General features: G+C 43.3%; 1 protein-coding gene across 1 annotated transcript; it reads right to left on the reverse strand.

Annotated features, from left to right (window-relative positions):
• Positions 1-2,474: 2,474 nt before the first annotated feature.
• On the reverse strand, positions 2,475-17,471 carry PLPBP (pyridoxal phosphate binding protein). The gene is made up of 8 exons (XM_059156140.1): positions 17,290-17,471; positions 15,536-15,643; positions 15,420-15,455; positions 14,694-14,769; positions 7,334-7,468; positions 5,522-5,664; positions 4,981-5,079; positions 2,475-3,834 (listed from the first exon to the last, which is right to left on the reverse strand). Exons 1-8 carry the CDS (start codon positions 17,386-17,388, stop codon positions 3,703-3,705), a joined length of 828 nt encoding a protein of 275 aa, XP_059012123.1. The 5' UTR covers positions 17,389-17,471; the 3' UTR covers positions 2,475-3,702.
• Positions 17,472-17,596: the final 125 nt, after the last annotated feature.

Consider the following 17,596-nt stretch of genomic DNA (forward strand, 5'->3'; position numbering starts at 1 on the left):
CTGACACTAACTCTCTGGAGAGTTTCTGGTCAAGAGAATTATGTCGAGGCTGCAGATTGCAAGAGAATTGCGCCTAATGGGGAACAGACAGACAAGACACCTTTCAAGTCCAGCCAAGTTATCCCCCCTCTTTCTCTCTCTCTCTCCCAACTTCTCATCTTCCCTTCTTGGCTTCAAAGTTGGCCCTAGTTTATGCTAGTTTCTTCGGTACAGCTGGTGAGTAAGGTCACAGATTGATTTTATTTGGGAGATTGGCAGCTGGGTCAGGCTTTGCTCTGGAGCCAGAGAGCAGGGTAGCTGGGCTGGGGCATGGGTGTGGCAGGCGCTGGCAGGGTGTGCTGAGGAACCCTGGGAGCCCCAGCTTGGAGAAGACATTCAGGTCCCCAAGGGGTGGCTTCTGCTCCTTTGTGAGCTCAGAAAATGTCTTTTTAAATACAAGAAAGGTGCCCCAAACCCCCTCTCCTTTGTCCCTAGCATATTCCATTTCAGCTCATCTGTGCTGGACTTCACAGGGAAAAGAGCGTGAGCTCTGAGGTCCCTTGGGCCCTTGAAGGGATTTTGGGAGAGGAACTGAAGGTTAGGGCCCCCTACCCTGTGACTAGCCACCCAACTCCATAGGGCCACAGTGGATGCTTGGTGATACAGGACTGTGTATACAAGGAAGCCCCTTTCTTTACCTACATGCTTCTTGAGGGGAGAGGGCAGATTCATAAAGCTTCTCGGTGGACGGTTTGGATTCTTTTGCCCTTAGTCATAAGGCTGATGTAATAGCATTCAACTGATTTCGTGGTAAAGACGGTCACAGTTCCCAGAGCAAATCGGTTCCAATTGCACCGCCCGCGACACCCACCCTTATCATAGCCCTTCTGATTGGTGGGCGAGTCCTTCCCCTCCGGAGCTTTGGTGCAGGGGTGTCTTGGGTTTTGGAAATGGCCCATTTGAGCTCATTTCTCCCATGTAGCCACGGGGAACAGAATCATCTGCCAGTCTGGCTCTAGAGGGAAAGGGCACAACTTGGCATGATCGGGGCCTCGCAGCAGCCCGTGGGAATAGTTTGAATCTGGGGAGGAATGTGTGTGTTAGGGAAACAGGATGACAGAAGGGGGAGGCTAATTCTACTCAGCCTGGGTTTAATTCTCTCCTCCCTGCTCATCCCCACTGCTTGCGGTTTCAGAGTTTGTTCTGCATTAAAGATGTGTCAGTTCTCAACAATTATAATAGACTAAAAACATACATTTCTGTTTTAGTAATACACTTCTCTTAACTTAAACCTACAAATCTGAGAATATGCTGTTTGGCAATTGTTATAATAAGCCTGAGGCGACAGAAGACACCGGTGTGGTGTAGTGAAGCTCTAGACTGGGAATTAAGAGCCTTGAGTTTCTCATTCTGTCACCAACCCACTGGGACCTCAGGAAAGACCGAACCTTCTCTGGGACTCAGAGCCCTGTCCACAAAGGGATGCCACCATGTTGCCGAAATTATCCCACCAGCTTTTGTGAGGGCAAAATGAAAGAATATAGGGGAGTGCTTTACGGGCCAGGCATGTTTATAAAAGGGACAGGGAGAGTTGATTTGAAGTAATTAAGAGATACAGTGGTTGGAATCTCTGAGGATGTTTGTAAGGACAAAGACATGCTGGAAGATTGGGAGCCTTTGAGCATCAACCCTCTGAGGCTGGTACCAGGCAGCCAAGGGCCTGGGTGGTTGATGGCAGGGACAGAGAACGCTAGGTCACATGGTTGGTCTGTCCCAGAACAGCATGCTGTTGTGACTCAGGAACTTGCTGTGGATGCTATCACCCATCTAATGAAAATCTGAGAGGATTCCGACTGCTGCCTGTCACGTGTACCAAGAATCAAAGTCACCATTTTGCTGGCTTTTCTCTTTGCCCAAGGTCCTGGCCTGTTGTGGGAACACTGGACAGACCTACTTTAGTTTCCTTTCCTTATCTGGGTTTGACTCAGCCTCCTCTGGCTTGCCTCCTTCATTGTTCTCAATCTGGAGGCACAATCCGGAGAGTTCTTTATTAAAAAGCTTTTAAGTTCGCTTTTCCCAGTTCCACAGCCATCCTCGGACCCCTATCCAGTTAGCAAAGAAATGAGGTATCTGGAAGAACCTAGTGGCTTTGCAAGAGTCAGCCCCTCCTAAGAAATGTGCACGGTGGAGCCCCAGTACTTGCCCACAGGTTAGCCAATGTCGCCACCTAGAGGCCACCTAAAGTAGAGGTTCTTGTGGCAAGAGGTAAGTAATCCTGCTTTCCTTTAGTGATTCCTGAAATGCCAACATTTCATTTTCTTGCCTTTAGAAATTCAGAATTCTTCTCTCATCCAAGGTGCGGCTTTGGCTGCATCTCTGAGCCAGGGCAAGTCCTCTTCTAAAGCTGGGCTGGCACCACGTCAAGTGATGGGCACAGTGACTCCCTGTTGGCTCCAATGCCTCGCTCCTGTTAGACTCACTCATTACACCAGGTCTTAAAAAATAAATACTTTAATTGCTTTGTAATCGGCACAGATGGTATAATTCAAACTCACATTTTTATTTAACACACTCTGAAACATCATATAGCTCTGATTGAAAGAATACAGGCATCATAATGGTTTTAAGTTTTACAAAATTACATTCAGCAGTAGCAACAGGTTCTGAAAGTTATTTCGTGAGATAAAAGACTGGGGCTTGAATAAAGACTGTTATGAGTATCTGAGAATTGTGCTTTCTAGTTTTTGCAGCTCTTGCTACTTTATTAACAACCAAGAAGTTGCAAAATTCTGGCTTATCAGTACAGCAGGGGAGGGGAGGGTATATATAGATGGACCTGGAAAATGCTCTGCAGGGGTGGGAAACTCAAAGCTAGGCCTTGTTGAAACTGTGAGCCTGAACTGGCTTTGAAGGAATTTCTGGGAAGCTATGAGATTCACTGGTCTTTGATAAGAAACCACCAATAACAGGATTATGGTGGAAAAGAAATCACAGCATTAAATTTTCCTCACTGGAGAGCCCAGGGGAGAAAGCTCAAAGCCCTCTCTTGAGGATGATGTTAGAAAGGCTCAAACCCATTTGTTACCTCTGTCATTTTCAGGGTCAATACCACAAGGTGGCCAAAGCCATAAACTCTCATGAGCCATGATTTGGGTTTGGAGCACTGCCTCGAGCCAGTTCCTGGTCACCTATACTGCCATTCCAGAGCACAGATAAATATTTACTGGGTGGGGTGGAAACTGGGGACAGTGATCACTCTGCTCCAGAGCAGCAAAGACAATTAATTACTCACTAGGGGTTTGTGAGAAGAGAATTTTCTATGAGAGGGGACGACAAATGCAAATCCCTCTCACTCTGGTGATTATAGGCATCCGTGGCCACATTTTAACCTGGGGAAGGCATTCATGAGTTGGTTGTTTTTCCTGGGCAAGATTCAAAACTGAACTCAATTCTTGGCTATTGACTTGATATGTGTTCTGCAGAAATGTCTGGATTTCTGAGATCCAATCCAAAGCCACTACCTGAAGTGAACTTCTTGGGTGAGATACTAAGTACAGATGGTTTCCATCCACACACGTCATCATCAGCACGCTCTCTGAGGGTCACAAGGAGAGCACGGCTGTGCTGTAACATAGGGAACATCGAGATGGAAATCCAAATGACTGCATAGTTCGGCCTCCTGGACGGCCCCGGCCCATGCGCAACTGCTGGCTGTGCCTGGCCTCAGTGCGCCTGCGCCACCTCCACTGGTGCCTTCAGGTCGGCTGCTGACTTGTCCAGGGCAGGCTTCTTGGAGTAATCTCGCTCTCCAAAAATGGTGCTTCCTACTCGGACATTCGTAGATCCTACTTCAATCTGAGGGAAAGAAGAGAAAGTACTGGGGCCGAATTTGAAATAAGGCAGCCAACGCTGAAGCCATTCCTGTCACTGTGGCTCACGAGGGGTTCTATGAAGAACGATGATAACGCAGCTGAAGAGGGCCATTGGGCAGTGGTTAACCTTGGGATGATCCTACCTCCAGGGTATGTTTGAGAAATCAGTAAGCCTGTCCATGGCTGTCACCATGATTAGGGAAGACAACTGCTGCTTATCTGGGGCTGGAGTGAGAGGTCACACTCTGACTGAGACATGGTGGCACAATGGACAGGTCTCACAGCCCACAGCCCTTCCTGATGCTCCATGATTAGAGAGATGAGAAAACCTCCTCCTGGGGCGCCTGTGTGGTCAGTCAGTTAAGTGTCTGCCTTTGGCTCAGGTCATGACCCCAGGGTCCTGGGATTGAGTCCTGCATCAGGCTCCCTGCTCAGGGGGGAGTCTGCTTCTCCCTCTGCCTGTGGCTCCCCGGCTTGTGCTTGTTCTCTTTCTTTCTCTCTTGACAAGTAAATAAATAAAATCTTTATTAAAAAAAAAAAAAGAAAATACCTCCTTCTGATTGAGCATAGGATTGAATTCCATCATACTTATAAACACAAAGTTTTTTTGCACTGTTTCGGTTTATGTGATTTTCCAAGAATGCAACTACTGGATGCACAGAGTCAAGTTTCTACTTTGATTTTTAGCACTTCATCAAGTTATTTACTATCCCAAAAAAGCATATATAATACACTTTAAAAAATAATAGTTAAATATGTATTTTTAAATTTTATTTATTTTTAAGTAATCTCTACACCCACTGTAAGACTTGACCTCATGACCCCAAGATCAAGAGTCATGTGCTCTACTGACTGGGCCAGTCAGGAGCCCCTTCTTAGTTCTTTAGAATCCACTCAGGGAATTGTATTGAGTTAAAAAAAGCTATGTGTCAAAGCTATCATTTCTATACATTTAATTTCAAAAAAGAAGGGGGTGGGGGATGCCGGAACAGGTGAGAGCCACTGCTACTTGGGACCCTATTGCTACGATGAGGCATTTTCAAAGGTTTCTCTGACAAAAACCGCTCCCTGCTGTGGCCTTTCAGACCCTCCCCTTGAGGTGGATAAAGGTCCCCAGGGGGACACTCACAGCATGTTGGAAGTCCATGGACATGCCCATGCTCAGCTCCACCTGCTCAGTGGGGATGCTCAGCTTTTTACACAGCTCCTCTCGGAGGGACAGTAACACCTGAAAAGACAAGTGTGAAATTTATTTCATTCCTCCCTTCTCTAAGGATGCCTGAAAGTGGCTAAATCTGAACATCTCTGCCAAAGATTATTGATTCCTTGTGGTTTCAAGCCCTGTCAAAATTTTCAGAAGTTACCGAGTTTTTTTTAGGAAATGCTCCTGCTTTCAAAAACACAAACAAAAAAAGCCCCCCAAAAACAAACAAACAAAAATCAGCCATTGGAAAAGGAAGAAAAGAACTGGTTTTCTCCGAAGGCTGTGTTTTAGCCAGGTTCAAGTGGGGTTGAGAAAGGTCTGTGGGTTTTGGAAACTTATTTTCTTCTACCCTTATAAGAAGAGTTCAGAAGAGGGTCATTTATCATGGCAGCCTGTCTTGCAACAGCATTTCACTAAGATGCTTCCTTAACATGCGAGCAATACCCCCGTCCTTGGCCCCCGGTACCTGGAAGTCTGGATTTGGTCCTTGACTAAGATCATGGCCAAAACTTCCTATGGTCATGAGCCCCACGAATTCCAGGCTGGGGCACTTGGCATTTATGTGTTCCACCACGGCTACTGTCTCTGAAGGCAGAAGGCCATGTTTACCTTCACAAAAAGGAACAGAAGACACTTGTACCAACATGTCTGAAGTAGCCAGTGGAAGGCTTCATTTCTACCCCTTCCTTAAAAAGGTGGTGACTTTTGGGCTAGAGGACTTCTTGGGGAAAAAAAAAAGATTCCTTCAGTCCTAAAAAGTAATTTTATTTTGGTGGCCTTTGGTTATGTTGCTTCCCTTCTGGTCAGGAATTGAGTATTAATCATCTGAATCTCAGTGATCTGAGCTGCGAACAGCTAGAGCAGAGGGAAGAGAAAAAAACACTATCTTTCTTGAGACACCAAGAAGACTCACATTGTCAAAATGCCAGATTCACCGGGGAATTCTTTTCCCAGCTCTGGTACATCTATTGTTTTATTAATTTATTAGAGCTGTAAACATTTTAAAATAAAGTATATATCCCAGTTTTCACTAAATATTTGTAAAATTTAATGGAACTTGCTAATTAACAAATGGAGGAGCAGTCTGTGGTAAATGATGATTTGTTATGCCGTTATAAGGAATATGAATGTTCTCTTTCCCTCATTTATCAAATGGAGATGCTACGAATGTTCACTTGAATCTTTAATTACAGCCTAATATAGCCAATTATCAGGAAATGCTATCATAGACTTCACCTGGAGCCAGTTTCAGACATACCTATACTGATAACATAATATATAATCTAGGTGCGTAAAGAAATAAAAATTGTTACAACTTACAAAACACTTACGTGTCAGGCACATGTGCCAAGTTCTAAGAGCTCTTCACTTAATACAGTAACTATGCAATAAGTACTCTTACTGTCTCCACTCTAAAAATGAGGAAACTGAGGGACAGGGAGGCTCAGTGCCTTGTCCAAGGTCCCACAACTAGAAATTGCGCAACTGGGATTTAAAGCCAGGAAGCCTGGCCTGAGGGCCTATCTGCATTGTGTTCCTTCATGTTACCGTCTGGCGAATCCTGGGGCTCTGCTGGTCGTAAGCAAACGAACGGTCTGTGAACACTTACTGTTAACAAGTGCTAACAAGTGAGATGTGCAGGCTTCCCTGCCAGCAGCTCTGCCCACGTTACCACTTTCAGTCCTGACAACACCCTCTGACGTAGGCACCACTGTGATTATCATGGTCCGCCAAGGAAACTGAGGTACAGAGAGGTTAGGTAACCTGCCTGAGGTTACAATCCTGGAAGGTGTGGGAGCTCAAACCCCAGGTCTGATTTCAAAGCTCCTGCTCTATTCACTATGTTACATTGTCAACCCAAACCCCTTAAAGGTATTCATTAACTGGTGCTCAGGTGACTTCCTTCTTTTCCCTCCTAATGTAACATTAAGTAATTTTTTTAACACCTGAGTGTTACACATGTAACTGTGCTATCTCCTTCAGCAGTGAAGGATTTCTAGGAATTTTCAGGAGATCAAAGATACAGTTCCCTTCTTGGCTTGTCCTATTCTGGGCCACCAAAAAACTAAGAATTAACAAACCACAATGTAAGAAAGAGTTATACATGGACTGGCTTAGATGTCATTGTGCCATCTAGATCCTACAGGAAACAGCTTACTTAAAGGCCTGTGATTTCCTTCTAGACCCTTAGCTATCAGATTCTTAGGCCTGGCATTCTTCCAGACCTTCAGCCATACTAAGGGGAAGAAAAATCTACAATTCAGGTCGGGTCACTTACTCTCCTCTCCACTGGTATTAACCTGGACCATAACCTTTAACCTTTCAGGAGAACTTTTTTTCTGCCATGAACTGTTCACTTTATCTGCCAACTTCACAGAATCCACTGTTTCCAGCATGAAGAGATTGGGGACAGCTGCAACGAGAAAGAGGCAAGGTAATTCTTCATTCACCGTGCCGTAGCAAGCAACATACAACCCATCTTTTTGACTTGGTGGATGGAAGAACAATTTCCCAGAAAGAGAACAAGACAGACTTATGCTCAGACTTCTGAGATGGTTTTACTAGATGTCAGTTTAAATGTCAGCCCACTGCTACCTCACTGGAAAGGATCCATCAGGGAAACAGTGACCTGCCGCAACCAGGAGGCACATGCATTCAAGAGGGCTGGAAATAGTGCAGATTCCCAAGAGCAGGCTTGATGGGACTATACTTGAGTTCACATGCAAGAACCGGGTCAAGATGACAATAAAGAAAGGATAACTATAGAGGCCCCAGTGCTTCCCTGGCAGGATAACGCCATGTTCTTAAACTGTGGGACAGGGGTGCTCTCGTTCAACCAGGACGACAGAATGACAGCTAAGGGAGATGCTGACATCATCGAAACCATCTCTTTTTCCAAAGATGCATGTGACATGAACTATCACTCTTGCCTCAGATACAGAGTGAAGACAGAAGCAGCAATATCAGCAGCTTGCTCTCGTCAGGCAATGTGCTAACAGGTATACATGCATTACTGCTTTTCAATCTTTACCATGGTTCATGAAGCACTATTATTACCTCCACCTTACAGTTGGGGAAACTGAGGCTCAGAAAGGATGAAGGTTTTTTTTTTTTTTTTAAGATTTTATTTATTTATTTGACAGAGAGAGAGAGATCACAAGTAGGCAGAGGCAGGCAGAGAGGAAGGGAAGCAGGCTCCCTGCTGAGCAGAGAGCACCATGTGGGGCTCGATCCCAGGACCCTGAGATCATGACCTGAGCCGAAGGCAGAGGCTTTAACCCACTGAGCCACCCAGGCGCCCCGAAAGGATGAAGTTTATTCAAGTTTACAAAAATAACAAATATTAGAGCTGTGACTTAAATAATGGCAAACTCCATCATATTTTTTTTTGAAGATTTATTTAAGAGAGAGAGAGAGAGAAAGAGTGTGAATGCTGAGGGGGAGGGGAAGAGGGAGAGGGACAAGCAGACTTCCTGCTGAGCAGGGAGCCCAACATGGGGCTTCATCGCAGGATCCTGAGATGACCATAGCCAAATGCTCAGGTACCCCACGACTCCATGTTTGTTTGTTTTTTCTTTTTCTTTTTTTTAAGGTTTTTCACTTATTTATTTGTGTATGTGTGAGAGGGAGAGAGAAAGCCAGAGCACATAAGCAAAAGGAGCAACAGGCAGAGGGAGAAGCAGGTTCCCTACTGAGCAAGGAACCTGATGTGGGACTCAATCCCAGGACCCTGGGATCATGACCTGAGCAGAAGGCTCAACAGAACGAGCCATCCAGGTGTCCCATGACTCCATATTCTTAATGTTGAATTTGAGCTTAGGCTACTTTTTTAAATAAAAGTATGTATTTAAAAAATGTACATACTTAAAAAACAGACCAAAAGCAGATATGCTTGATGTGGAGAAAAAATAAGCAATATAGAAGCACATGCAGTAAAAACTCAGTTTCTCACCCTAGAAACTACCACTGTTACCACTGGGCTAAGGATTCTTCCAGATCATTTTAGTGTATTTCCATCCAATCACATAGACCACCCCCCCAGATGTATAATTTATTGTTATTTTTTGGAATGACATATAGATGGGATCATACTGCTTCCCCCGCCCCCAAACCTTTTATATTTAAGTAATCTTTATACCCAACGTGGGACTTGAACTTATAACCCTGAGATCAAGAGTCACACACTTCACTAACTGAGTCAGCCAGGCACTGGATCATAGTAAATGTTTTACGGGTTGCTTGCTTCCAGTTAGCAATACATGTTGGAGATTTTTTCTACATTAGTACCATAAATCTACTGGTACTTTTAACAACTGCGACATTCCACAGAACAGATGATCACAATTTCCTTAACATTGTTCTTATTAACCTTGTTTTTTTTTTTTTTTTTTACTATAAAACCAAAGCTTAGAAACAGATCTTTGTGCACATATACAAGTTGCTATAGAATACATGAGTACCAGGAATTGAAGTTAGTAGTTAAGGACAAAGTACAATTAAAACTGTGTTAGATACTAGAAATCCAAAAAAGCCCTACCATTTTAGAATCTTCCTGGCAAAATGTGGAGTGCTCATTTACTTATGCTCTCAAACATTGGATATTAGCAGACTTTTTACTTTTTGCAAACCTGATTGGTGAAAAGTAGAATTTATTATTGTATTTTGTATTTCTCTTATTGAGGGTAAGCATTTTTTGTTTGATTACTGGTCTTTTGTATATTTTATCCTTATAAGTGGCCTGTTTCTTAGTTTTTCCCTATGTTTTTCTCATGCATTAAAAAATTCTTTAGGGGTGCCTGGGTGGCTCAGTTGTTAAGCAAGCATATGCCTTCGGCTCAGGTCATGATCCCACGGTTCTGGGATTGAGTTCTGCATCAGGCTCCTTGCTCAGCGGGGAGCCTGCTTCTCCCTCTGCCACTCCCCCTGCTTGTGTTCCCTCTCTTGCTGTCTCTCTCGGTCAAATAAATAAATAAAATCTTTAAAAAAAAAAGTCTTTATATATTATGGACATTAACCTCTTCCCCTTTTAAAAAATATTATTTTACTACCAATCTGTGCTTCCCTTTTGCTTTGACATATGGAAAGCTTTAATTTTTGTGTAAGCAAATGTGCTAATTGTTCCTTTAATGGTTTTCAGACTTTGTTTTATTTAGAAAGGTCTTTCACCAGCCTGAAAAAATAAAAATATCTTCCTATTTTTCTTCTAATACTTCATAATTTTGATTTTCAAGTTAAGATTCTTTAATCTCGGGATACATGGATGGATCAGTTGTTAAGCATCTGTCTTTAGCTCAGGTCATGATCCCAGGGTTCTGGGATCAGATCCCATGTCGGGCTCTCTGCTGGGCAGGAAGCCTGCTTCTCCCTCTCCCACTCCCCTGGATTGTGTTCCCTTTCTCGCTGTCTCTCTCTATCAAATAAATAAATAAAATCTAAAAAAAAAAAAAATTCTTTAATCTCACTGGAATTTATACTGCAAGGAAGGGAATCTAATTTAATTATTTCTCCAATAAAAAGTTGACTGTCTTGCTGTCCACTTATTAGGTATAAACAGGCTCCCTACTTCCCTCACACCTAATACGAAATAGCTTTTAAAAATAATACAATAGGGATGCCTGGGTGGCTCAGTCATTAAACGGCTGCCTTCGGCTCAGGTCATGATCTTGGGGTCCTGGGATGGAGCCCCACATCAGGCTGCCTGCTCAGTGGGAGGCCTGCTTCTCCCTCTCCCTCTACTTGTATTCCCTCTCTCACTGTGTCTCTCTCTGTCAAATAAATAAATAAGATCTTTTAAAAAAAAATACAATAGACTTCTACTTTCCAACAAGATGGAAGTATAGGGATCAGATTTACCCTCCCACCTGAACATCGAAATGGACAAAATATATGAAATGGTGATGTAAAAGAACTGAGTATCATGCAGTGAAAGATAGTGATCTCTGAGGGATGAGAAACAAATTAAGTGAGGGCCACAACTGCCCCAGCTAAAGTTTCTAGAATGTGGCACGGGAAAGGCGAATGCAGGAAGAGTGTGGACCTGAGTTGAAGACAGGAACTAAGAATCTGGAAAGACTAAGTAGCTAGAGTTCACAGGGCAGAATTTGGGAGAGGAAAGAGCAGCACACAGAGAGACCACTGGTGAGTTGTGAAGGGCTCCCTTCCAGAACTCGGCTGGGTACAGATCAGTGCATGCATGTAAGGAAATCACTCCTGGCTCAGGACAGAACTGTTTGAAAGGATTAGAAGAAACAGAGCCTGATGTTCACAGAAGGGATGGAATAGTGCCTATTCCCACCAAACAGGCTTAGGATTCATGGGGTACCGGGTAGAGTACATGGAGGGCCTTATCTCAGTAACAGGGAATAATTAGCCCTAAATTGAGCTCTGCTCTAGGCACGCCAACTAATCTTAAAAGCAAGACCTAAAAAGATCAAACCGCCCCAAGTAAGTTAGCTGTGTTCCAAACAAAGGCTCAAAAATATTTATAGGAATATGAAAATTACCAGCTCCCAAAAATAAAATTCACAATATTTGACTGTCCAAAACAAACAAACAAAAAACCCCCCAAAAAACAAAAATCAGACACTCAAAGAAGCAGGAAATATGATACATAATGAGGGGTTAAATCAATCTGCTGAAATTGCCCCAGACTGTCAAAGATGACAGAAGATGATAGAATTAGTAAGCAGCACATTAAAACAGTTACTGTAACCGTGTGCCATATAAAAAAAATGTAGAAGGCCATGGAAGATATAAAAAGACTCAACTGGCATGAAAACCACCATGTAGGAGATGAAAAATCCACTGATGGGATTAATGGCAAATTAGACAATGCTAAAGAAAGGCTTAGTTACCTTGAAGAAATTACCAAAATGAAACACAGACAAGGAAAAAAATAAAAATTAAAATTAAAAAGAGCATCAGTGGGCTCTGGAATCACCTCAAGCAGACCAATAGTTAACTGGAGTCCCCAAAGAAGAAAAGAAAGGGGGAAGCAAAAAATATATGTGAACAAATAGTTGAAAAATTTCTAAAACTTGATTAGAACCCCAGATCCAAGAAGCTCAATGAACCCCAAGCACAAGAAATGTGGAAAAAAAAAATTACACCAAGGCATATCATAATTAAATTGCTCAAAGTCAGTGATAACAAGAAAACCTTGCAAGTAGCTAAAGGAAAAAAAAAAAAACCAAAAAACATGTCACATACAGAGGAACAAAGATAAGGACGACATTATATTTCTTATTGGAAACAGTCTAAGTAAAGACAGTGGAGCAATATAAAGTATTGAATGAAAAAACCATTAAGCTAAAGCTCTACGGTCTGCAAAAGTACCTTTGAAAAATAAAGGTGAAGGTACAAAAAAGTTCAATGGAAAAGAATGAAGTGGCACCACCCTTTTCCTTAGGCTATACATAAAAATTAACTCAAAAAGACCCAAAGGTAAGAGCTAACACGATAAAACTCTCAGAAGAAAATAGGAGCAAATCTTTGAGACTCTGGGGGCATCTGGCTGGCTCAAACGGTAGAGCATCTGACTCTCCATCTCAGGGTTGTGAGTTCAAGCCCCATATTGGGCACAGAGATTACTTAAGAAAAAAAAAATCTTTGTGACCTTGGATTTCTTAGCGATAGTACCAATAGCACATGCCACAAAAGAAAAAAGATACCATTCCCATGGAATGGGAGAATGTATTTGCAAATCATATACAGCATAAAGGACTGGTACCTAGGATATATAAAAGAAATTTTATAACTTGATAATAAAAAGACCCAATTAGGATATGGATATTGCGGGGAGGGTATGTGCTATGATGAGTGCTGTGAAATGTGTAAACCTGGCGATTCACAGACCTGTACCCCTGGGGATAAAAATACATTATATGTTTATTCAAAAGAAAAGGTCAAACACACACACACACACACACAAGACCCAATTAAAAAACACATAAGGATCTGAATAGACATTTCTCCAAGAAGATGTACAAATGGCCAATAAACACATGAAAAAATGCTCAACTTCATTTGTCATTAGGGAAATGCAAATCAAACCACAATGTAATACCATTTCACATATTTTTTATTACTCCACTTTATCTTCTTTGCTGATTTATTAGCTATAATTTTCTATTGTGTTATTTTATTGGTTGATTTATTTTATTTTTTTAAGTAAGCTCTATGCCCAAGTGTGGGGCTTGAACTTATGACCCAAGTGTGAGGCTTGAACTTATGACCCTGAGATCAAGTTGTATGCTATACCAACTGAGCCAGTCAGGCACCTTTATTGGTTGCTTTAAAGTTGAACTTAGACACAGTCTACCTTAAAATGATGTCATACCACTTAATATAAAGTTTAAGAACCTTATAATAGTGTACTTCTGTTTCTTACTTTCCATTTTGTATGTCACTGTTTCAATTCACTTTACTTTGTCATGTTATAAATCCCATAATACATCATTATTTTTGTTTATATAACATATTATACTAATAGAACAGCAGAGAAAAATTAATGAAACTAAAAGTAGTTATCAGAGAAGACTGATAAACCTCTAGCCAGATGGATTAGAAAAAAAAGAGAAGACAAATGACCAACATCAGGAATGAGTTGACATCACTACAGATTCTACAGGTATTAAAAGGATAATAAAGAGATATTACTAACAACTTAATGCTCATAAATTTATTACTTTAGGTGAAATGGGCAAATTCCTCTAAAAACATAAAGTAACAAAGCTCACACAAGAAAAAACAGCTTATGTGAAGTCTATTAACAAAACTGAAACTATAGTTAAAAACCTTCTTACAGGGTGCCTGGATGGCTCAGTTGGTTGTTGGGCAACTGTCTTTGGCTCAGATCATGATTCTGGAGTCCCAGGATCAAGTCTTGCATCAGGCTCCCTGCTAGGCAGGGAGCCTGCTTCTTCCTCTGACCCTCCCCACTCTCATGCTCTCTCTCTCAAATAAATAAATAAAATCTTTAAAAAACAAAACAAAACCCAAAACCCTCCTACAAAGAAACGCCAGGCCTCACTGATGAATTCTACCAAGCAGTTAAGGAAGGGACAATACCAATTCCACACAAACTCTTTCAAAAGACTGAAGAAGTGGGAGCACTTTCCAGTTCTATTAGGCCAGTATTATTTTTATTAAACCTAAAAAAAGATATTACAAGAAAATGACAGCCCAATGTCCCTTTTGAATGTAGATGCAAACATTCTAAGCAAAACTTAATAAAGCAAATGCAACAGTAAAAGGATAATACTGCCTGACCAAGTGAGCCTATTCCTAGGAATGCAGAGGTAGTTTAACATTTGAAAATCAATAAATGTAATTCAACATGTTAATAAACTGAAAAAGAAAATCACAGGATCATTTCAATGGATGCAGGAAAGGCATCTGAAAAAATCTAACATCGATTCTATTTTTCTCAGGGTCCTGGGATCGAGCCCCACATTGGGCTTGATCCCAGAACCCTGGGATCATTACCTGAGCTGAAGGCAGAGGCTTTAACCCACTGAGCCACCCAGGTGCCCCGAATTAGGACTATTCTAAAAGCTGTTCCTTTTGCCACACAGAAAGTAGTGTAAGTAATATAATGGTAGAGAGATTTTGTCTCCATATTTCGAATTTCATCTTACCCATCAATTTGTTGACATTTTGTTTCTGTAGGTGGCCAATGAAGTGCCATTTGATCTCAGGACACGAAGACAGAATCTGCAGAGAAAAAGGTTTGACTAGATGTTATGACTAGAATTTATGAAGGCTTTGCTGGCGCAAATACCTTACACATTTCCTTCTGTCTTTTCGTGTCTATCCAACAAACCACTATCACCATCGTTAGCCAGGCTCCAAAGGATACTTAGAGAAAAACCCAAGGCTTCTTCTACTCTGTTTCTCTTGCTTGTTCCCATCAGCTCCCTCCTTCTTTTAGATATCATCCATTAAAGATGAACTGATTATGGAGTACCTGGCTGGCTCAGTCAGTAGAGCACATGACTCTAGATCTTAGGGTCATGAATTCAAGCCACACACTGGGTGTGGAGCCTACTTCAAAAAGACAAAACAAAACAACAACAACAACAAAACAAAGGATGAACTGACTAAAGGTTTCAAACCTCAAAAGGACCCAGGATTACAGCAAGCTCCTAAATCACCACATCCAAAAAGCTGCAGAGGAGAAAACTATAGTCTTAGTTTTAATAAAGAAAGAAAATGTAGCTGAGAAATACTTGGAGTTCAAAATGATTACTGACATTTCTACTACCAGCTGATGATCCTGTAAAACTCAACCACCAAAATGGGTCTAACTTTCAGCTGAAGGGCCAAGAATAGACACAAACTCCAAAATTCAGATATCCACTTACTTTAGGATTCGATGCTTTTTCTAGCAGTTCTTGAACCTAAAGGGTAAAAACAGAAAGAATCAGAAGCCTGACAATCACGACTCTTCCAAAAAGGCAGACTGGAAAAGGACTCTTACATAGTTCTCCCCGAAAGTACGCTGGCCATGACTGTAGGCTTCAATCACCATGTCTGCAGGTTTGGTTTTGCTGACTGCTACCAGCCGGGGCTGGATGGCTGGGAGATCCTGCCAAGAGGGAAAAGAGCCAAATGAGTGAATGTTTAGGAATATTATTCCAGTAAGTTCTATAAGACGGATCCCAAAGAATCAATTGGCGTAGGTCTTAATGTGACATTAGGTAAGCTCCGTTATTTCAATACTGGAGGGAGACCAGTACCAAATGTTGATTGAATGTCTTTCAAATGTATGGCATCCAAATCTAGTGTGTTAGCTACTTTATTATTATTATTTTTTAAAGATTTTACTTAATCATTTGAGAGAGAAAGAGAGAGTGAGAGCTTGCATACACAAGTGGAGGGCGCGGCGAGAGAGAGGGAGAAGCACACTCTACTGAGCAGGGAGCCTGATGTGGGGCTCCATCCCGGGACCCTGGGATCATGACCTGAGCCAAAGGCTGACACTTAACCCACTGAGCCACCCAGGCGCCCTGTGTTAGCTACTTGAACATCTACTCTCAGGAGAACTGGGAAGGTAAGTAAAAGCAGTATTTCCTTAAAATGCAGTCTTTAACCAACTGCATCAGCATCATCTGGGTACCACTCCAGACCTACTGAATCTGAATCTCTGGGGCTGGAGTCTGAGCATCTGCTTTTAACACAATCTCTCCAGATGATGCTCTTGCACATTAACGTTGGAGGTTTAAGAATCACTTCATTAAGGAAAGGCATTACCCTCTCACTAGAGGGGGTGTCCCTGCTGGCTTCTGAAACTCCACAGTTAGGTTCTGGAAACTCATTCTGGTCCTGATATATTCGTGACATGTATTAGGGAGAATCACTGAGAATCCCAGAACATCAACGCCGGCAGGGAGCTTAAAGCAATGAGAGCTTATTCCATTGCCTAGGGCAGATGAGGAAACTCCGGACCAGAGTAGTTAAGTGACTGAGCTCAAGGTACATCTTATTAGTAGCCAAGGAAAGACTATACCAATTGAGGTCGTCTTGCCTCCAGGACGGAATTCGGAATTCTGACACCATCAATGCTTGATCAGAGAAACTCTGACCTTTCTGTTCAGTTATGTCTCACTCCACACCATTCAGCTTAAATTTACAGGGAGGGGAGCAAACACTGACGCTTGATCTAATTAAATAAAGTCCAAGAGGAGACAATATAAGGAGGGGGTCGGAGTTTCCCTTTAAAGTGCTTGGGACGAGATGTCAGTTCCCTCCTGCCCCAAACGTCCTAGCGCAGCTCTGGTGTCGACTATTACTGAGCGACCGCGAGCTGTTAGACGTCGCCGCACAAGCGATCTCAGGAGACCTGGCCCTCTCTGGGTGCTCTTGGGGACGTCTTCTCTTGCATGTTCTGGGCACCGGACCGGCGCGGCTCCCGTCCGCTAAGGCCGCGGACTCCTTAACAAGGCGGGTGGGCAACAGCCGCGATGTCGGGGACATCATTTTCTGGGGTAAGTGGACACCTTCTGCTCCAACGGAACCAACCTCCAGAAAACCTGTCAGACTCACCGCGAGGTCGCTGAGGAAACCCTTCGCTAGCCTTGCGGGGGCTCTGCAACCCGCGCCGCCGCCAAGGCAGCTGGACGGCTCCCTCCCCGCCGGGAGACCCCCTCTGCGTCACCGTGACGACCCATTCCCAGGCAGGTGTCCCCTTCTCAGAGCAGCCGCCCACCGTCCCCACGCTGTCTCCCTCCTCACCCGCGGCCGCCGCGCCACCGCCTGCTGCACGCGCTCGTTCACCGCCCGCAATGCGAACCCGAGTCCCAGCTCTGCCGACATGCTGCCAGGTCTCCACATCCCCAGGGACCTACACCGAGGGCGGACGGCCCCCCGCCCCGCACCCCAAGGCTGAGACAGCTTTCCGGTCCCGCCCAGCTCGCGTCTTGTGTGGCCCAATCGCCGCTCACTACCGAGTCGTCTCACCCAATCGATACTGGGCCGGGGGCGGGCCGAGGGCGGGATGGCGGGAGACCCCGCCCCGCGGCGCCGGCCATCTTGGAGAGGC

Source organism: Mustela lutreola, chromosome 18 (genome assembly GCF_030435805.1).
Source record: "Mustela lutreola isolate mMusLut2 chromosome 18, mMusLut2.pri, whole genome shotgun sequence".
Classification (NCBI taxonomy): domain Eukaryota; kingdom Metazoa; phylum Chordata; class Mammalia; order Carnivora; family Mustelidae; genus Mustela; species Mustela lutreola.

What these genes read in the sequence shown, in the direction of transcription:
- PLPBP (XM_059156140.1), bottom strand. Translation starts at nt 17,388, where the DNA reads ATGTGGAGACCTGGCAGCATGTCGGCAGAGCTGGGACTCGGGTTCGCA. An exon ending in AAATGTCAACAAATTGATGG is followed by an intron (nt 7,469 to 14,693) that starts GTAAGATGAAAT and finishes TTCTCGTTGCAG; the next exon opens with CTGTCCCCAATCTCTTCATG. An exon ending in GACCAAATCCAGACTTCCAG is followed by an intron (nt 5,080 to 5,521) that starts GTACCGGGGGCC and finishes TTGTCTTTTCAG; the next exon opens with GTGTTACTGTCCCTCCGAGA.